Source organism: Rana temporaria, chromosome 12 (assembly GCF_905171775.1).
Source record: "Rana temporaria chromosome 12, aRanTem1.1, whole genome shotgun sequence".
NCBI classification, from domain to species: Eukaryota; Metazoa; Chordata; class Amphibia; order Anura; family Ranidae; genus Rana; species Rana temporaria.
In genome coordinates, this window is record NC_053500.1 from 58,464,742 (window position 1) to 58,486,973 (window position 22,232).

Here is a 22,232-nt window from a genome sequence, read left to right on the forward strand (position 1 = left end):
ATGGGATGGATACCACACCACAAGCATCTGGGGTGGATACTCCCTCCTGTTCCTCTCAACCAGCCCAGGCCTCCAATCAGAGGGATGGTCAGGCTGGTTCATCCGGGCCAACCAATTCACAACAGCGCCCCAGAGTCAAACCTAAAAACCTTAAGAAGGGTGCGGTGCAACACAACACCCCATCTAGAGGTACACCCAAATCCAGAAACACGAGACAGGATTTCCAATACTACCATTACAGAAGTAACTCTCCACATAATTGGGATCAGGTTCCCTTGAGACCACTTCCCCCACGCACTAGCCGTGTCCAAGGAGACTCTGATTTCCAATATGGGAGAAATGGTAATTTTGACTATAACATCCCAACTCAAAATAGATTTTTTCCTCTAGCTGACTCAATGGGACCTTACGGGTATGGTTCAAGGGATGGGTCTTATAGTAATTGGGAAAGGCCAATCCCACCGCCCAATGTTGGTGAATCGGAGAGCGGCTATGGTAATTCTAGGTCTGACTATACACAGGGGCCCCCTTCTTTTCGTTCGAACCAGAATTGGGGTTTTCCCATGAGCGAACGAGGTCCACTAAGGCCTATAGAACCAAGAGAGGGGCCAGAGGGGGGAGGCAGACCCAAGCATCCAAAAAGAAAGTGAGTCTAGGTACAGGCATCTTTAATTTGAGCCAACAAGTATTGTCGGATTCAGAAAAGAAATTACTCGATAAAGGTCTGAAATTTGCACCTCCAAGAAATTTGAGCAAGTTCCAGACCTTTATGGACGTCCACAAGTTCACAAGGAGGTTGAGCATCAAGCGACACTTTCTATCGAACCCTGTTAGGGAGGGGCTCAACCCCCCCCCCCTGAATTTAAGCATACCAATTTGGCAAATGCTTCGCTCTTTAACCCTCCTGGGTCACTACCAGCTAGCATTAGGGTTTTCCGGGATGTAGCGCTTAAAGACCTAGAAAACATCAAGGTTAGTAAGGCCAAAATGCACAAGGACCTTGAAATTGGATTAGATTCACTCTGTTCAAATAAGTCCCTTATCATTAGACCCGCGGATAAGGGAGGAGGGATTGTCATCTTAGATAGGTGCGATTACCTACAAGAAATGCATCGCATTGTCGATGGCCGTGACACCTATACCCTTTTAAGTCGAGACCCTGTGGTCAAGTATAAACGGGAGTTAGAGGCCATTGTGGACCGGGGCTTCCAGAAAGGGATCTTAAATGATAAGGAGAGGCTGTACCGCACACCGGTAATCTACTACCTCCCCAAGATCCATAAGAATCAGACTTGCCCCCCGGGTCGTCCCATCGTCAGTGGGATAGATTCAATCACTTCCCGGGTGGGCAAGTACATTGATTTTTTCTTACAGCCCCTGGTCCGGAATATTCCCTCTTTCATCAGGGATACTAAACAGGTTATTAGCTGGCCTATCACCTAAGAATGGTATATGGTTGGTCACGGCGGATGTGACCTCTTTATATACCATTATTCCCCATGAGTTAGGCTTTGAAGCCGTCAGGCTACATCTGACACGGGGATCTGATTTGGCCCCTGAACAGATAGACTTTATCATGACCCTGCTGCAATATGCAGCCAGTCACAATTATTTTTGGTTTGACCATTGCTTTTTTCGTCAAGACAGGGGAGTTGCCATGGGGGCTAAATACACCCCGAGCTTAGCAAACCTCTTCATGGCCAAGTGGGAGGAGGACGTCGTTGATATGTGCCGGAGACTCGAAGTAATACTCTGGGCGAGGTATATCGACGACGTCCTTCTCCTATGGGATGGAAGTAAGGACGACCTTGATGGGTTCATGTCATTCCTCAATGATAACACAAGGGGTATTAAATTCACCTTTGTAGCCAGCCAAGACATGGTTAATTTCCTGGACCTCAATATCAAGATTGTGGGTGACAGGTTTGTGACCATAACCTTTTTTAAGCCAACGGACAGGAATTCCTTCATTCCTCTGGACAGTTGCCATTATGTCCCCTGGCTGAAGGCTGTCCCTCAAGGGCAGTTTGCCAGGATCATACGCAACTGTACAGAGGTGGAGGACTATGACAGTCAAGCTGCCATATTGTCCAATAGATTTGTTGAAAAAGGGTACGACCCAAACACATTATCTGGTCTGGTTCAATCCACCCGTGAAGTAGACAGGGAATCCCTATTAAATGATCAGAGTAGGGATGAACAGAATAACTTTTCACTTCCGTTCATAACAACATTCTCAGCCCAGCATCAAAGCATTTGATAAGGAGACACTGGCATATATTGCAGAGTGACCAACTACTGGCACCTATTCTACCAGAGAGACCATCCGTTGTGTTCAGGGGTGCGTCCTCATTGGGATGAAGTATGGCACCCAGTGTCCAGGACCCTCCAAAGGAAAACAGGACCTTTCTGCAAGGCCTTTCCGGTTACCACAGATGCAAGAGGTGCCAAGTGTGCTCCTTAAACAAGTGTCAGGATCGTAAAAATCACACAGTTTATCTCCACGAGTACTGGTAAGGCCCATGAAGTTGAGCCCTTTGTCACCTGTTCATCCAAGGGGGTTGTATACCTTCTCCAATGCCCATGTGGCCTTCAATATGTGGGGAGGACCAAAAGGGAATTGAGGATCAGACTCAATGAGCATATAGCCAACATTAAAAAAGGGTGTCCCCAATCATTCAGTATCCAGGCACTATGACCTTGCTCACGATAGGAATCCTTCTAGTACCCTGTTTGTCGGCATAGACAAGTACAAGCTGCACTGGAGGGGGAGTTCCCTTGTAAGAATTTATCTTCCCTATGAACTCAATGTGGACACTGATATAAACGCCTTTATCAATAACTCCTAGGTTGGAAGAGGGATGGTAAAATTCAATTTCTCTCCCCTCTCAATTTATTCAACAATGGATGTTTGTGATTGTACGTGCTCATGTTTATACATGTGCACATATGTTGGGTTTATTTGGAACCAACATCCATTGCATATGGTTGGTTTGTAATCCTCAGGTAGTGGAGCCTGGTGAGTCCCATGAACCAATCTATTCTTTTAATTTGGGATCACATTCTAGTGTTGGAACAGGAGGGGGGTGATGCGGGATGTGACCTCGGATGTGTTATCCACCCAGGGGTCTGCCGCATTGTGTGTGTGCGGCTGGTGCAGGTTGAGCCAGGGTTGCATCATGTCGGCGCCCTGTCTTTGCACCACTTGAGGCTACACCGTGTCTCACCCCTATGCTACCGGTACTTTGATAGGTCATTATTTTTAGCCATCATTTGTTTAAATAATGTCCTTTAATATGTTTACATTCCTTTAACAATTGTGTTTTAATGGTGTGAATTTATGCTGGCAAGTGTTTTTTAATAATTGTGCTCAAATGCTGTTGTTTTATTATTTCATGCCAGCAGATATTTATTTAGTGTATGTTCCGTAGCATATTGTTGTATATGTTGCATCTGGGACATGGAGTTACCATGGCAACTTCCGGGGGCTGGCGCTTGTTCCTCTTCGCCATTGGTCCTCCCATCTGTGGGTCGGCTTCTGGCGCTGGTGAATGAGACAGGAGGCTGTCTCTTCAGTGGAACGCATACGAGGCCTGAAACTTCCGAGTTAAGCTATGCGCATGCGCCCGCCATCCGGAACGAGGCTTGGTTGTATTGTATTGTTTGTTGTCTATAAGAGGGGACGACTCAGCATGCCGCTCGTGCCCCGAGACAAAGTGACCTATCACGTAATGCGTCGGACGGAGCGAGCAGCGTGCTGACGTCATCCACCTCTATCGCAGAATCTCTACACGAGTGGTTGCCTGTTAGCGTCCGGCCGGCGCTACAGGCTTGAATTTTTCTTCTCAAATGTGAGTTGTATACTTATGCCTACTTTTTAATAAATTTACCCCCTGATTTTATGCCATGTGAGGCCTTTCTTTTTACATGACCCATGCTATGTATTGGAGCGCTCCTGATCTTGGACAGAGTAGCAACCAGTTTCCTGCTGGATATATATGCCGTTTTTGGTCCATGAGGACCTTTGCATCTGGTAAGCAGACACTTTGAATACAGGTGGCGGTTTCACAGCAGGCTCAGTAGAATCACCAGGGCTTAATCCATTGGAGTGTGCACGGGTGTATAATCAGCTGTTTACCTACTTTTTTACTCACTGGGACTTTATCTGAACTTTAATTTTATTTGTATCACTTACCCATCCACTAGATGGATTGGGACTTATGACTATTTGTAGATTCATTTGCATGCCGGTAGTGTCACAACTGTCAAACTGTGGTGAATTGCATTTATGCGAGATTTTACATTTATTTTATTTTATTTGTATCATCACTGATGCTCACAATATCACTAGCTGGCACACACGGTTCATTCATTGGGCTATGTGTGTATCTGATGTACTTTTTTTATTGTTAGCACTATTTTGGTTTAGTGCAATTATATTTTTTTCCAAAGTAATTTATGTGTGTTTTCTCCCCAATTCCAGATCCCAACAGTTTGGAAGGATCTAAAACTAAAGCCAGGTGACTTATGGATTGTTAAGAGACATTTATATACAAGGAAATGTTTGGAGACTCAATACAGCATCTATTTCATGTACAGTTGTTGAAGGAAAAATCACCTTGATCCACACCAGACACTGCAAAAACGAATAAATTAAAGAAATCCTTGTTTTTGATTTGTTTCCCACTTGGAATCATAGTCTAGGGTACTATTTATTCAAATACTTTAATTGTAAGGGAGATATATATGATTTGAAAAGTAGTTTAGCCATGTTGAAGTCATATTTGTCTTTTGTACGTCTACCATTTTATGTAGACTTGTCTGTGTTTACATATGCTGATAAGTCAGAATGCCAACAATTAAGCTACAAGGCCATTCTGGCCACAGGAGTGTACAGCCAGTATTCTGTAAATATGTCTTATCAATCATTTGTTTTTCACAATGAAAAGTAATTTTGTAATGATAAAAAGCTGCTCAGCTATTATATTCTCCACAATGGAGTTTTGTCTCTTTGGCCAGGACTCCCTTCACCTAAGCGTGTGAATGTTCCAGGTTAAAGGTGATAGCGGGTAAGGTTAGTGATCAAAATATTTCTCAAAGGAGAGGAGACTGTAAAGGAAATTTGTAGGTTCTGTATATAATTGTATTCTATTTTGTATGCATTGCACACTGCCCTCACTGTGCACACGGCACTAATAATGTTTTCATTACACGTTTGCATTCTTTCGAGTCTTGTTTAGAATTAGTCTGCCTATGTTACGCCCCTTGTTACCATAAACGTACAATTGTAATATTAATGTGATACCTACGTAATCATGTGTATAAAAATCTTCAATTGCATCATAATAAAGCAGTTATTTGGAAAGATGCAGAGTGTATCTTTTGTGTCTGTTCCCTACTGCAGTAGTTATTAATTTGGAACCACTAATCAATATGTGGCTAGGAGTTGCCCATCTATAAAATTCCAGGTCACCTCACTAGCCAAACAAAAATGTGTGCAAGGCAGTAAAGGAATGGGCAAGGTTGACACTATAAAAAGAAATACTTCAGATTTGTGAGCCTGGACTGCTATAGATGCATTCAGAGTTACAGGCCCGACGTAAGTGCAAATGTGCGCCGTCGTATCTGTCCAGACCCACAAACTAAGATGCGCCTAAAAACAGGCTTCATCCCGCTGACATAACTTGCCTACGCCGGCGTAGGGTGGGCGCACATTTAGGCTCGACGCATGGTGGCGCTCCCATTGATTAGCCATTCAAATATGCAAATGAGGAAAATACGCCGATTCACGAACATACGTGCGCCCGACACGCAGTGCACGTAAGTTATACGTCCGGCGTAAAGTTATGCCCCATAAAGGAGGTGCAACCCAGCAGCAGACATGCAAAGGTCTGCACCAGGGAATACAAGCCGGCGTATTTTATGTTGGACGTGTGTCTGGCTGGGCGTAGGTTACGTTCACGCCGTAGGCAGTGATCCGGCGTAGTTGTGAGCATGCGCAGAGGGATGCGACCACGCCCCGGCGCTCGGACCATCATTTGAATGGGGACACGCCTCATTTGCATGGCTCACGCCCACTTCCACCTACGCCCTCGTACACCTTCGAAACGCAGTTTTGGGAGCACTGGCTTTGTGAATTTCATGCTTGCCTCTCTGCGCTGCGTTGGCGTAGCGTATATTATTTGCGCTACGGCGGCATAATGTGCGCCCGCTCTTTGTGAATCTGGGCCACAGTCTTTTGAAAGCTGCTGCAGGTGTATGCACCTCTAAATAACTGCACTTTATACTTGCAATCATTTGTAGTTCTTTTAACAGAAAGAGTCTCTAGAAATAAGTATATACTTTTTGTGAAAGAAGGAAGCTGTATAACTACAAAGTGATATACTGACCCTTCTTACGCTCAGCATCATTAGACTGATGAGTTGTCTTGTAGAGGTTTCTAATAGCTTCCAGGTCTTCTTCTATTTGTCTACGTAGTGTGGAAACCTGGGCATGTTTATCGTGATGTTTTTCTAAGCCCATCTGCAGACGAGCCAATTCCTGCTGTATGCCATACAAAATCACACCAAGATCTTCCCGTTCACTTTTAGTTTTCTTCATTGATGTACTCTGAAATGGTAATGGTGCAAGGTTATTTTTTGTCTTGACACACTATTATCAAAGTTGGTAAAACTATTAGGACTATAACCCCAAACCTTTCACAAAACTGAGCAATAAAAATAGAGACAGTGTACTCGATGCGCGTGCGTGCCCGGCAGCCGCGATGGCCGCCAGGCACCTGCGATTGCTCATCACAGAGCAGGGACGTGGAGCTGTGTGTGTATAAACACACAGCTCCACATCCTGTCAGGGGAGAGGAGAACTGATCGTATGTTCCTTGTATATAGGAACAACGATAGTTTTCCTCCTCTCATCAGTCCCCTCCCCCCACATTTAGAAGCACTCCCTAGGACACACAATTAACCCCTTGATCGCCCCCTAGTGTTAACCCCTTCCCTGCCATTTATACAGTAATCAATGCATTTTTATAGCACTGATCACTGTATAATTGTGAACGGTCACAAAATAGTGTCAAAAGTGTCAGATATGTCCACCGCAATGTCACAGTCACAATAAAAATCGCAGATCGCCGCCATTAGTAGTAAATAAAAATGACAGAAACCTATCCTCTATTTTGTAGACGCTATAACTTTTGCGCAAACCAATCAATATACACTTATTATGTTGAAAGTTATTGTAGAGGGCGCTCAACTATAGTGATTGTGCCTGTACACATGCTGGATTGACTGGACATTTTCAATTGCCTCACTCCCGGAGTTCAGGTAAGATGGATAAACAAAACAGAAAGGCCCATAGCATACTACTGTTTTATTCGTAAAATAAATATAAAAAAATGCCAAGTGGCTCCTTACATTAAAATGTGCCTCCCGAACACTGGGGATGCAGGTGTATCAACAAAAAATCGCTTTGCGGTGCCGCTGTGCTCTCGCCTTGTTGGCGGCGTGTGTTTCACCGAACCCTGCTAGTTCCTCAAGCACCGGAGATGGTGTAGGCAGACACGTGACCAGGTCTTACAATATACACTTATTGGATTTTTTTAAACCAAAATTATGTAGAAGAATACATATCGGCCTAAAATGAGGGAAAAATGTTTTTTAACCACTTAAGGACCGCCGCCTGCATATGTACGTCCGCAGAATGGCACGGACAGGCATAGGTACGTAGGTCGCGCCACCTTCTCTGTGAGTCTGACCGTGGGTCCCGTGGACTCGATTGCCGTGGGGATACCCGCAATCGTTTCAAGGAGAGATAGAGCGGGGAGATGCTTATGTAAACACGCATCTCCCCACTCCGCCTAGTGACAATGACAGTGATCACTGCTTTCTGTAATCAGAAGCGGTGATCACTGTCTTGCCACACACAGCCCATCCCCCTACAGTTAGAAGCACTCATCAGGGCACACTTAACCCCTACAGCGCCACCTAGTGGTCAACCACTTCACTGCCAGTGTCATTTTCACAGTAATCAGTGCATTTTTATAGCACTGATCGCTGTAAAAATGTGTCAAAAGTGTCCGATGTGTCCGCCATAATGTCGCAGTCACAAAAAAAAAAAAAAATCGCTGATCGCCGCTATTAGTAGTAAAAAAAAAAAATATTAATAAAAATGCCATAAAACTATCCCCTATTTTTTAGATGCTATAACTTTTGCTCAAACCGATCAATAACCGCTTATTGTGATTTTTTTTTACCAAAAATATGTATCGGCCTAAACTGAGGAAAAATATATATTTTTGTATATTTTTGGGGGATATTTATTATAGCAAAATGTTATTCCAAAAATTGCCGCTCTATTTTTGTTCATAGCGCAAAAAATTAAAACAGCAGGAGGTGATCAAATACCACCAAAAGAAATCTCTATTTGTGGGAAATAAAGGACGTCAATCTTGTTTGGGAGCCACGTCGCACGACCACGCAATTGTCAGTTAAAGCGACGCAGTGCTGAATCGCAAAAAGTGGCCTGGTCTTTGACCAGCGAAATGGTCCGGGGCTGAAGTGGTTAAAAAAACATTAAAACATTAAAAGAATCTGGGAAAATCATAACCAAGAAATAGATGGATAAAATCAAAAGCCTTATGAAGCCAGGAAAAATATAAAAATAAAAAATAAAAGGAGATTGGAACTATAAAAAAAGAAAGATGGGGAACAATCCACAGCTTTCATTTTAAATGTGTATGTTTTTATGTATGTCTTGTTAACATGTCTAAGCAGAGAATGTGAAACTAGAAGAACATGGGAAGGTTTCTAACGATCCTCCTCACCATTTCTAGGGGGGGAAGAACGCATGGGTGTGGTGTTTTTTTTTTTTTTTTTTTTCTCTCTCTCTCTCATCATTTAGAAGGGAACAATACAAGTATAAATAAGAATACACATATAAATATAACATCTAAACACAATTTTTTTTTGGGGTGTTTACCCCTCTATAAGGGAGGTAAACCTGAATCACAGATAAATAAATATAAGAAGGCACAGAGGAACCGTAATAAATATGACAAGTATATAACACTTGGAATACATATATTAATACATACTTTATAGTTACAAACGCTCTCTTACGTTCTCCCCTCCCCCCCATTTTTTTTTTTTTTTGGGGGGGGGGGACCGGAAACCACCATATAGTAAAGGAAGGTAGTATCGAGCTGCCTTTTAAGTGTCAAGACATGTTAAATGCTATATGTAAAGAAAAATGTAATAAAGAAGAGATTAATAAAAAAAAAAAAACATTGGGATATTTATTATAGCAAAGAGTAAAAAATGTAAGTGAGGTGAACTCCTGCGCTGTCTAAAGTGAATGGACAAGGGCAGAATAAGGGATACTGCTGCAAATAAAGAAAAGTCTACCTCGATAGACAAAAGTGATAAAATGTAAAAAGTGAGATTATTGCGCTGTAAAGTGATATACAAAACAATGTGTGTGTACATATACAACCACATACATATATGTGTATATAAGTGGGTGGAAAACCACCCTGGGGGTGACACTAAAATACCAGCAAAAAAGTTTGTTGAGCAGTCCTTAATCAAGGACACAGTACCAAGAAGATCCAGGTACACCAAGATCCAGCCGTATAGAGATACAGTTCATCAATGCTTGATCCAGTCAGTAGCGATGTAAACTTAGAAAAATATTAAAGACACAAAAATCAAAATAGAAAATGAAAATAGTTCAGAAGAGAGAGGCCTCGTATCCGAAATTGGGTGAAAGACAGAAGATGAGCCGTAACTAAGATCTCGTATATACACCTCTGGTGGTCCCAGCAGCTCACCTCAGATCTGGCAAGCTGGACTCAATCAGCCTGGTCCTGGTGGATATGGTCCGGGACTAGATATCACATACGGGTCTCCATACGGTGTATTACATGAAAAAACAGGAAAGGCAAATGCCAAATGGTGTAATAACGTCTCAGAAGGAGGGTGATGACTACGATCCTAACCAGTGGAGATGCACTTACATGTGGATAAAGACCTGGGGCTCGTCTCCACGAGCGCCGAGCTCGTCAGTCCCTCCTTCCTCTCCTTTACTAATTCCCCAAACTGCAGGCTAGAAGTCTCGTGTCCCCAATGGCTCGCTTCTAACTCCTGGAGTCTAACAGCTTAAGTCTTGATGTATGTGTGTAAGGGTCTCGATGGTGCATGTAAGACAAAGCAGAAGGACAAGCCTAATCGTGCGATACCATGAACATCAACAGACCCCTAAGATGCCCAAGTGGTAGTACACTCACATAGAATGGTGAAAAAAGGACCTTTCTCCACGAGTGCAGACTCGCAATGGATCTAAGCCTCCACCTCTTCTCCTCTGTCTATAGCGCAAGCTGGATGCTCAGGTGACACAGTCATGCATGAAGGAAAAGTAAATGGACAACCATAGCGTAGCCCGGTCAAGCGTGGGATATTTATTAAAATCAAAGTAAAAAACTCACATTTAAAATCGAAAATCCCGCATCAATCCTACGAGTGGCGAACTCGTACGTCCGTTCGTCGGATGCTAGAGTGTGTCTCGCCCTCCAATCCCGACGCGTATCGTCACAACACGTGACTTCATCAGGGGATGATGTAGGGGACACACTAACAGACATTTATAGTCTGCAATATTGGACGCGCGGCGGCCATTTTGTCGAAGCTCGCACACCACAATGGGGACAGAGCTTCCTGCAGCCCACCAGCGCCATGTTGTTGTTTACATACAGCGCTGTCCTCGCATAGAGGGCCCGACAAGTGCATCCGCAATATTGTCAGTCCCGAAGCTGCAGACAGGCAGATGATGAGCCAAAGGCACATAGAACCTAATACCAAATGAAATATTAAAAACAGGGAAAGAACAAGGAAAACCAGAGGGGAGGGGGGGGAACCCCCTGGTGGCAGAAAAGGATATTGGATATAAAAGGACAGTGGTAGGGGAAACCAAAGGAGAAACTGACCACATATATGAATGTACATCCTGTTGGGTATACAGGGGGCAAAGGTGGTAGTAACACTAATTCATATGATGGTATAAATCCAGCAGACAAAAGTGTATAACTTAAATATCCTCATGACCACAAACGGGAAATGGGATGTAGGAAACACTCTTTCCGAAGCTGCCTCCAGTACATAAATACAGAATAATATGGCTTACAAGACAAGGAAAATAGATCCTGGAGGCCAGGAGATGTACCAGGGGCAGATGAATCCATATATGGTACATCTCCTGGCCTCCAGGATCTATTTTCCTTGTCTTGTAAGCCATATTATTCTGTATTTATGTACTGGAGGCAGCTTCGGAAAGAGTGTTTCCTACATCCCATTTCCCGTTTGTGGTCATGAGGATATTTAACCACTGCAGATCCGTAGGACGTCCTGGACTTTGAGTGGTGATATCTGAATGATGCCTGCAGCTGCAGGCATCATTCAGATATCTCTGTCTTCAGCCGGCGATTCTGTGCACCAGAAGAATGATCAAAGCGGCGGTTCTGCCGCTCGATCGTTCTTCTAGGCAGTGGGAGGGGACGTCCCCCCCCTCCCGCCGCCATCCGGTGCTTCTCCGGGCTCTCCCGTGCCATCGGGGGCCCGGAGAACGAATCAGCCGGCGCGCGTTGCTGAACCATAGAGATGACTGGTGACCAGACGGTCACAGTCATCTCTATGACCGTCGGAGGGCCGGGCGCGACGTTATGACATCACGCCCGGTACCCGGAAGTAAACAAAGCCGCAATCGCGGCTGTCGGCATGTAATCGGTGAAATGTTTTTCACCGATTTCATGCTTGTAAGCCTGTAGGAGAGATGTGGGGTCTTATTGACCCCACATCTCTCCATAAAGAGGACCTGTCACACTGATTCCTATTACAAGGGATGTGCACATTCCTTGTAATAGGAATAAAAGTGATCAAAAAAAAAAAAAATGTCAAAAAAAGTGTAAAAAAAAAAAAATGAAGTAAAAAAATAAAATAAAATAATAAAAAAAAAAATTTAAAACGCCCCTGTCCCGGTCGCTCGCGTGCAGAAGCGAACGCGCATGCAAGTCCCGCCCACATATGTAAACACCAGTCAAACCCCACATGTGAGGTATCATCGCGTGTGTTAGAGCGTGTGCAACAATTCTATCACTAGAGCTACTCTGTAACTCAAAAATAGTAACCTGTAAAAAAAATTAAAGCGTCGCCTATGGAGATTTTTAAGTTTGGCGCCATTCCATGAGTGTGCGCAATTTTAAAGCGTGACATGTTAGGTATCTATTTACTCGGCGTAACATCGTCTTTCACATTATACAAAAAAATTGGGCTAACTTTACTGTTTTGTTATTTTTTAATTCATGAAACTGTTTTTTTCCCTAAAAAAAGGCGTTTGAAAAAATTATTACGCAAATACCGTGCGAGAAAAAAAGTTGCAATGACCGCCATTTTATTCCCTAGGGTGTCTGCTAAAAAAAAATATATAATGTTTGGGGGTTCTGATTAATTTTCTAGTAAAAAAAATTTGATTTTTACATAAAGGAGAACAGTGCCAAAATAGGCCCGGTAACGAAGTGGTTAAGTTATACACTTTTGTCTGCTGGATTTATACCATCATATGAATTAGTGTTACTACCACCTTTGCCCCCTGTATACCCAACAGGATGTACATTCATATATGTGGTCAGTTTCTCCTTTGGTTTCCCCTACCACTGTCCTTTTATATCCAATATCCTTTTCTGCCACCAGGGGGCTTCCCCCCCCTCCCCTCTGGTTTTCCTTGTTCTTTCCCTGTTTTTAATATTTCATTTGGTATTAGGTTCTATGTGCTTTTGGCACATCATCTGCCTGTCTGCAGCTTCGGGACTGACAATATTGCGGATGCACTTGTCGGGCCCTCTATGCGAGGACATCGCTGTATGTAAACAACAACATGGCGCTGGTGGGCTGCAGGAAGCTCTGTCCCCATTGCGGTGTGCGAGCTTCGACAAAATGGCCGCCGCGCGTCCAATATTGCAGACTACAAATGTCTGTTAGTGTGTCCCCTACATCATCCCCTGATGAAGTCACGTGTTGTGACGATACGCGTCGGGATTGGAGGGCGAGACACACTCTAGCAGCCGACGAACGGACGTACGAGTTCGCCACTCGTAGGATTGATGCGGGATTTTCGATTTTAAATGTGAGTTTCTTTATCGTACATCACGGGACACAGAGCAGCATAGCCATTACATATGGTTATATAGTGTACCTTCAGGTGATGGACACTGGCACTCTCCGACAGGAAGTTCCCTCCCTATATAACCCCCACCCATAGTGGGAGTACCTCAGTTTTTTCGCCAGTGTCTTAGGTGTTGGTGCACGTTGAAGGTTGTGCCTGCAGTTTGTCCTTGGGACCAGGGCCAGCCGACCGGATCCGTCCAAGGTGCTTCATAGCCAAAGTGGACGGTACCCGGGCCCCAATTCGTGGATGGGGTTTTGCCTATAATGCCTCTCCTTGGAGGGCTGGACTCTGGGTTCCAGGACTGGGTTTTTTAACCTATGGATACCTGCTGCCAGTAGTGCTGTATAGGTCCAGGTGTGTGGTGTTCCTGACTTGGACCCCGGTCCCTGAAGGTCTATGACCATACCCACGGTGAAGGGGGAAGATTGGGCCTCTTGCATGAGCAATACCCTGCGGCGTGGAAAGGTAAGCGGGGGGCCTACGGAACTTGGTTTGTCAGTGGGCTCCCCACAGGGGACTCTGGGGAAAAGCCTTTTTTTATGCCTCTGTGCATGGGCTAAAGAGAAACCACAAAGTCTGCATGACTGGATGGCTCAAACACCCAGGTATACTGTTCCTCTGGCTGGGCTAATAGACTGCTGCTGCTGCTACAAGGTGTTTTTGCTCCATGAAATGTAAAGGGGAGCATGTCAGGTTTAAATTACTTACTTCCTGATGTCTGTGTGTCTCCAGCAGCTCCCGGGCTCCTCTCCCCACATGGATCCGCTTCCTGCTTCCTGTAGAGCGGCGTCGGGAGCGCGCGCGCGCGTGCGCGCGCACTGTTATAGGCGCCGACGCTGCGTGGCAATATTGCTATCTCTTGTTAGGTTTTGGGAAGTTTAGTTTTCTGTCTAACATTACCCTAGCCTAATTTTTTTCCTCATTTATTTAAATGTGTGTTTTTCTCCAGCTATTACAGTTAGTTGTATATTAGCGGAGTATCTCAGATTTGTTTATTATGGCTCCTAAGGGTGCAGGGAACGCTAAAAATGCTAAAGGTGTTAAAAAGCCGAAGGGTTCCCCATCGGGCTCGGAGGATATTTCCCAGAATCCACCTGCCCCTACCCCCCCGGAGGATCCGGAGGTTGCTGCCCTGGGTGAGCCATCGGGGTTGCTAGGTGCTATGGCGGGCCCTATTCAACCAACTCCTTCCTATGTAACGGAAGAGATGTTAGCCTCCACCTTGGGTGGATTTGAAAAAAGGATGGCCGCTCTTATTACGGCCTCTTTATCCGGGAAGAAGCGGGCTAGGTCCCCGTCTCCCAGGTTTGAATCTCCTGAGGAAGATGTCCTTTCCACTGAGGAATTGGAAGATACAGGAGACCAGGCTGAGGATCACCTGGACCATTTAGGTTCTGAAGATTCTACTATAGAAGAACCTTTTTCAGCTTCTCACGCAGAAAAATTGTGGGTCCAGTCCTTAACGGATATGGTGCGGTCAGCTTTTAAAATGCCTTTGCCTCAGCCTCTGGCCTCCGCTGTGTCCTCATTGGGCTCCCTAAAAGCGCCCCAAGCCAACCTGGTGTTCCCGGTCCATCCTTTATTAAAGGACCTGATATTTCAGGACTGGGTTAAGCCGGACAGGATTTTTTTGCCTCCTAAAAGGTTCGCAGTTATGTACCCTTTAGAGGAGGAGTTTTCAAGGAAATGGGCTGTCCCCACTGTTGACGCAGCCATATCATGTGTCAATAAAGCGTTAACGTGTCCGGTGGACAATATTCACATGTTCAAAGATCCTGTGGATAAAAGGCTTGAGACCTTACTGAAGGCATCCTTTGCCACAGCGGGGGCAGTGGTCCAGCCAGCTGTAGCTGCCATTGGCGTCTGCCAGGCTTTAAAAGACCAGGCCAAGCAGGCCCTAAAGGACCTTCCGGCTCAACAGGCTCAGGACTTAGCCGATCTACCTAGAGCTTTATGTTTCGCGGTAGACGCTATCAAGGATTCAATCCAACAGGCGTCCCGCCTATCCCTGTATTTGGTTCACATGAGAAGATTACTTTGGTTAAAGAACTGGTCTGCAGAAACCCCCTGCAAAAAACTCCTTACAGGATTCTCCTTTCAAGGAGAGAGATTGTTTGGAGAAGATCTTGACAAATATATTCAAAAGATCTCTAGTGGTAAGAGCACCCTTTTGCCGGTTAAGAAAAGGTTCCGAGGTCCCTCTTTCAAGCGCCCAACCTCTCCAGTTCCAGGGCCCTCATTCTCTAGGCAGTATCGACGGCCTCCTGGACGCGCAGCTGCAAACAGGCCCCAGGGGCAAGCTGCAGGGAACAAGAGACCGTGGAACCGTAAGCCGGTTAAGGCTGCCCCTAAGGCAGCCTTGTGAAGGGGCGCCCCCACTCTCTCGAGTGGGGGGAAGACTCCGGTTGTTTTCGGAGTTGTGGGGGACCCAAGTTACCGACCAATGGGTTCTGTCCTCAGTAACTCAGGGGTACAAGCTGGAGTTTCGGGAGTTCCCCCCTCCTCACTTTCAAACGTCAAGACTTCCAGGCGATCCTCAGAGACAGGCATCGCTTCTGTCCGCCCTAGAGCGACTCCTATCTCAAGGAGTGATTATGGAAGTACCAGCAGGGGAGCAAGGACAAGGGTTTTACTCAAACCTCTTCGTTGTCCCGAAGCCAAACGGCGACGTCAGGCCTATTCTGGACCTAAAGTTATTAAACCGCTTTTTAAGAGTCCGGTCTTTTCGAATGGAGTCCATTCGTTCGGTGGTGGCCGCCCTCCAAGGAAAGGAGTTCTTGGCCTCCATCGATATAAAGGACGCATACCTGCACGTTCCGATTTTCCCAGGCCATTACAGGTATCTGCGTTTTGCCCTAAACTATCGGCATTATCAGTTCGTGGCTCTTCCGTTCGGACTAGCCACGGCCCCTCGGGTTTTTACGAAGATCCTGGCCCCCGTATTAGCCATCCTAAGGGAACAGGGCATTCTGATCATGGCCTACCTAGACGATCTTCTGGTAGTCGACCACTCAGCGGCCGGTCTAAATCGGGCAGTGTTGCTAGCAGTAAACTGCCTAGAGTCCCTGGGTTGGGTTCTAAACCGGGACAAATCGGCTTTACAGCCCACAAGAAGGTTGGAGTATCTAGGTCTGATTTTAGATACAAGACAACAACGGATCTTCCTGCCCCAGTCCAGAGTGGACTCGATAAGGGAGTTAATCCACATAGTCCTAAGCAGCACAAGGCCATCTATACGCCTCTGCATGCGCCTGTTGGGAAAGCTAGTGGCCACCTTCGAGGCAGTGCCCTATGCCCAGATCCATTCTCGGAGGCTACAGAGAGCAATTCTCACGGCCTGGGACAAAAGACTCCAGGCCTTGGATCTTCCCATTTCCCTTCCCTATGCGGTAAGGCAGAGCCTGTGTTGGTGGCTAGTCACAAAAAATCTTCTGAAAGGAAGATCGTTCAATCCCCCCTCATGGAGGATAGTAACCACGGACGCCAGCCTATCAGGTTGGGGTGCAGTCCTAGACGATTTAACCCTACAGGGGAAATGGTCAAGGGCAGAATCAGCCCTACCCATAAATGTCTTAGAGATCCGAGCAGCTCGGTTGGCTCTTTTGGGCTGGACGGAGGTTCTGCAGGGCTCCCCAGTAAGGGTACAATCCGACAATGCCACTGCCGTAGCTTATATAAACCACCAGGGTGGCACCAGGAGTCAGGCAGCCCAAAGGGAGGTAGATCGGATCTTTTCATGGGCAGAAGCCCATGTCCCCTGCATCTCAGCTATCTTTATCCCCGGGGTGGACAATTGGCAAGCGGACTTCCTCAGCCGCCAACAGATGTCCCCAGGGGAGTGGTCCCTCCATCCCGAAGTATTCCAGGTCATTTGCCGGAAGTGGGGTACTCCGGAGGTGGACGTTATGGCGTCCAGATTCAATGCCAAAGTAGCAAAGTTTGTCTCTCGAACGAGGGATCCATTGGCCTGCGGGACAGATGCCTTGGTGTGCCCTTGGCATCAGTTTGCGCTAATCTATGCCTTCCCTCCAATACGGATGCTACCCCGTCTTCTTCACAGAATTCAAAGGGAACGCAAGCCAGCGATTCTAGTGGCCCCAGCGTGGCCCCGAAGACCTTGGTACTCCTTGATAAAAAGGATGACCGTAGAGGAGCCTTGGGTCCTCCCTCTACGTCCGGACCTCCTCTCACAAGGGCCATTCTACCACCCTGCCTTACAGGCCCTAAATTTAACGGCCTGGCGGCTGAGTCCCTGATTCTCAGAAACAGAGGCCTTTCAGGGCAGGTCGTTTCCACCCTTATAAACGCAAGAAAACCAGTTTCCAGGTTAATATACTATAGGGTGTGGAAGGCTTATATTACCTGGTGTGAAACCAGGAAATGGGATCCCCGCAAATATACCATTGGGAGAATCCTGGAGTTTTTACAGTTGGGAGTGGAAAAAGGTTTGGCGGTCGGCACAATCAAGGGGCAGGTGTCTGCCTTGTCGGTCTTCTTCCAGAGATCTTTGGCCGCCCATTCCTTAATGAAATCCTTTTTACAAGGTGTTATTCGGGTGAATCCCCCGATTAAAGCTCCCCTGTATCCTTGGGATCTAAATTTGGTTCTATCGGCCTTGCAAAGGCAGCCCTTTGAGCCCTTGTCCGCGATCCCTTTGGTCCTTTTGACTAGGAAACTAGTGTTTCTGGTGGCCATGGCATCCGCCAGAAGGGTGTCGGAGTTGGCAGCCTTGTCATGTAAGGCACCTTATTTATTATTGCATAAGGACAGGGTCGTTTTGCGGCTGCTTCCGTCCTTCCTGCCTAAGGTGGTATCAAATTTTCACCTTAATCAAGATGTGATTCTTCCATCATTTTTTCCAAAGCCTTCTTCTAAGGAAGAGAGATTACTACATTCCTTGGATGTAGTTAGAGCTGTAAAGATTTACTTGGAAGCTACAGCCCAGATTCGTAAGACGGACGTCTTATTCATTCTGCCGGAAGGGCCCAAAAAGGGCCAGGCAGCGTCTAAGGCCACTATTGCTAAGTGGATTAGGCAGACGATTATTCAGGCCTATGGCCTGAAGGGGAAGAGTCCACCCTTATCGGTTAAGGCTCATTCCACTAGAGCTATAAGTGCCTCTTGGGCAGCGTATCACCAGGTCCCTATGGCTCAGGTCTGCAGGGCAGCAACCTGGTCATCTGTCCACACATTTGCAAAATTTTATCAAATGGACGTTAGGAGGAACGCTGATTCAGCCTTTGGGCAGGCGGTACTGCGGGCCGCAGTTTAATCTCCTCTTGTCCGGTGGCACCTCTTGTTTGTTTTTTTCTGGTTGTCTCCCTCCCCTCATGGAGCATTGCTTGGGGACATCCCATATGTAATGGCTATGCTGCTCTGTGTCCCGTGATGTACGATAAAGAAAAAGGGATTTTTATTAACAGCTTACCTGTAAAATCCTTTTCTTGTAGTACATCACGGGACACAGAGCTCCCACCCCTCTTATGGGGAATTTTGGGATGCATATTGCTTGCTACAAAACTGAGGTACTCCCACTATGGGTGGGGGTTATATAGGGAGGGAACTTCCTGTCGGAGAGTGCCAGTGTCCATCACCTGAAGGTACACTATATAACCATATGTAATGGCTATGCTGCTCTGTGTCCCGTGATGTACTACAAGAAAAGGATTTTACAGGTAAGCTGTTAATAAAAATCCCTTTTTTTTACTTTGATTTTAATAAATATCCCACGCTTGACCGGGCTACGCTATGGTTGTCCATTTACTTTTCCTTCATGCATGACTGTGTCACCTGAGCATCCAGCTTGCGCTATAGACAGAGGAGAAGAGGTGGAGGCTTAGATCCATTGCGAGTCTGCACTCGTGGAGAAAGGTCCTTTTTTCACCATTCTATGTGAGTGTACTACCACTTGGGCATCTTAGGGGTCTGTTGATGTTCATGGTATCGCACGATTAGGCTTGTCCTTCTGCTTTGTCTTACATGCACCATCGAGACCCTTACACACATACATCAAGACTTGAGCTGTTAGACTCCAGGAGTTAGAAGCGAGCCATTGGGGACACGAGACTTCTAGCCTGCAGTTTGGAGAATTAGTAAAGGAGAGGAAGGAGGGACTGACGAGCTCGGCGCTCGTGGAGACGAGCCCCAGGTATTTATCCACATGTAAGTGCATCTCCACTGGTTAGGATCGTAGTCATCACCCTCCTTCTGAGACGTTATTACACCATTTGGCATTTGCCTTTCCTGTTTTTTCATGTAATACACCGTATGGAGACCCGTATGTGATATCTAGTCCCGGACCATATCCACCAGGACCAGGCTGATTGAGTCCAGCTTGCCAGATCTGAGGTGAGCTGCTGGTTACGGCTCATCTTCTGTCTTTCACCCAATTTCGGATACGAGGCCTCTCTCTTCTGAACTATTTTCATTTTCTATTTTGATTTTTGTGTCTTTAATATTTTTCTAAGTTTACATCGCTACTGACTGGATCAAGCATTGATGAACTGTATCTCTATACGGCTGGATCTTGGTGTACCTGGATCTTCTTGGTACTGTGTCCTTGATTAAGGACTGCTCAACAAACTTTTTTGCTGGTATTTTAGTGTCACCCCCACGGTGGTTTTCCACCCACTTATATACATATATATGTATGTGGTTGTATATGTACACACACATTGTTTTGTATATCACTTTACAGCGCAATAATCTCACTTGTTACAAAGAGTAAAAAATATTGTGTTTTTTTCAAAACTTTTTCAAACTCCTGGTAGGGCGGGACACTTTCCTGTGAAGGTTTGGAAGCTTTGAGAACGGCAATCTCTTTCTCTTGCCAGCATATACTTACCTTTCCTTCGATACTCTTCCACTTTGTTCAGCACTGGGAGGCAAAGTAAACATGCTGTACTGTCAGGTAAAGAAGTGCATGTGCCATGCGTCTTCTGACATCTCTGGGCCAATCAGTGCTGTCGGCACTGTAGCACAGCATTTTTCTTGCTTATTTGGCTAAAGAAAATTGTAATTCATGGTTTAAGTTTCATGATTACATTAGGATGGGGGTAAAACTTTCAAGCCTTTAGCTTCTTTCATTTAAAGGGTTTGTAAAGTCACTATGAGGTTAATTTTAGGGATCAATCAATATCGTTTTTCAGTGCCGATACAATACCGATATTTTGGCAACCTCTCAGGCCGATAGCCGATATTGTGTGGCGATATTCTGTACATTTAAAATAAAAAAATGTACACTTTATTTTTATCACTGGAATTGCTGTCACAAGGAATGTAAACATCCCTTGTGACAGTAATAGTCAGTGACAGGTACTCTTTATGGAGGGATCTAGAAGACGCCAAACCCCTCCTCTGCACTTGAAAGTATTCAAAACATTAAAGGAACACTAAAGGTTTGTTTTTTATTAGATCAATTGATTGCTGTAAGCTAGAGCATTTAAATATCACTTACCTCGTTTTTCCTTTTGACCTCCAAAATACAGCAATCCAGATTTGAAAATGCCATTTCCTGTCTCTCCTCTTCTTGCTTTCATGGTGGAAAGCAGAATGTGCTCACCCCCTCCCTATGACTACAGCCCTGCGTGAAGATGCTCTCTCATCCTTCACAGGCATGGAGGCTAAGCCTAATGGGAACTGTAGTTCCCATTAGGCCGTGATGTAGCAAGAATGAATGTGCACTGCAAACCAGGAAGTCAGTGAGAATAATGATTCAGGAGTGCTGGAGGTGAATAAAACTGCTCGATTTCAACAGGTATCAAACTAGTTATAATGCAAAACATTACTTTTTACTTTATCAGCTACTGTCAGACTTTAAAGCGGTTGTAAACCGCATAAACAATTTTTTTTTTGCAAGGCAAAAGGCATAATCAGCTAGTATGCACCGCATACTAGCCGATTATGAAATACTTACCTCGGAACGAGGTGAAGAACACTTACCTGGTCCACGCCGAGCGAGATGTCATCTTGCTCCGGCGTGTCTTCCGGGTATCGCCGCTCCAGCGCTGTGATTGGCTGGAGCGGCGATGACGTCACTCCCGCGCGGGAGATTATAAATCAGCAAGGGTCGGCGGCTGCCGGTCCTTTTGCCGTGGATTCCTTCCTGCGCATGCGCCGCTGCAATCAGCGGCGCATTGCGAGGGGAATATCTCCTAAACCGTACAGGTTTAGGAGATATTCTTTATACCTACAGGTAAGCCTTATTATAGGCTTACCTGTAGGTAAAAGTCAAAAAGTGGGTTTACAACCACTTTAATTTAAGAGGAAAATATTTTTGTCTTTACAACCCCTTTAAGATCTGCGCTTTTGAATACTTTATAATTTTTAAAACTGGCGCCTTTAAGATGCCAGTAATCCCGGAAGTGATGTCATGACATTGCTTCCTGGTTACTAGATCCGAGACCCGAACAAAGCATCGGTAGGGCTGGAGAGCCCGGAGAGCGGCGGGACAACATCCATTCCCACTGCTTGTAATAACAGCCGAGCGGCTGCTGAGCCGCACGCACATTGGCTTAGCACGGACAGGGTTTTTTTTGCTTTCCTCTGGATCAAAAAAATCTGGGAGCTGGGATTCTGAGAATCATCACTCCCAGCACTACTGCAAAGCCCCCCCCTTATAGGCATTCGGCCCCCAGTGCGTCAGTGACTATGACAAACCTGAGGTACTCGCCAGCAATTATTTGGGGACTAAAGCCACTGGCCTCAAAATTGCCGGCCAACACCAAAAAAGTCTTAAGGACTGAACGACTATGTAGAATCGATCGACGATCGACAGTCAAACACTACACCTGCCTAGCCAAACCAAAGTCCATATCATGCGCTCTGGTCAATACAAGATGAGCAGTAAGACACCAAATAGAAATTCATGATCTCATCCTACAATGCGATTTAGACTGTCTCTTTATTACAGAAAGCTGGCTCACAGCTGACTGTAACACCATTCTCGACGAACTGGTGCCAGAGAACTATCGCATAATAACAGAAAACAGAATAGGACAAAAAAGAGGAGGCCTGGCAGT

General features: G+C 45.6%; 1 protein-coding gene across 3 annotated transcripts in view; it reads right to left on the reverse strand.

The window, feature by feature from the left end:
- CCDC40 (coiled-coil domain containing 40) overlaps positions 1 to 22,232 on the reverse strand; it is a 202,801-nt gene that overhangs the window by 114,046 nt on the left and 66,523 nt on the right. For all 3 annotated transcript variants that reach the window (XM_040330432.1, XM_040330434.1, XM_040330435.1), the window contains one exon: positions 6,390 to 6,609. In XM_040330432.1, the coding sequence (XP_040186366.1) occupies positions 6,390 to 6,609 (220 nt within the window). The remainder of the gene's footprint in view (positions 1 to 6,389; positions 6,610 to 22,232) is intronic.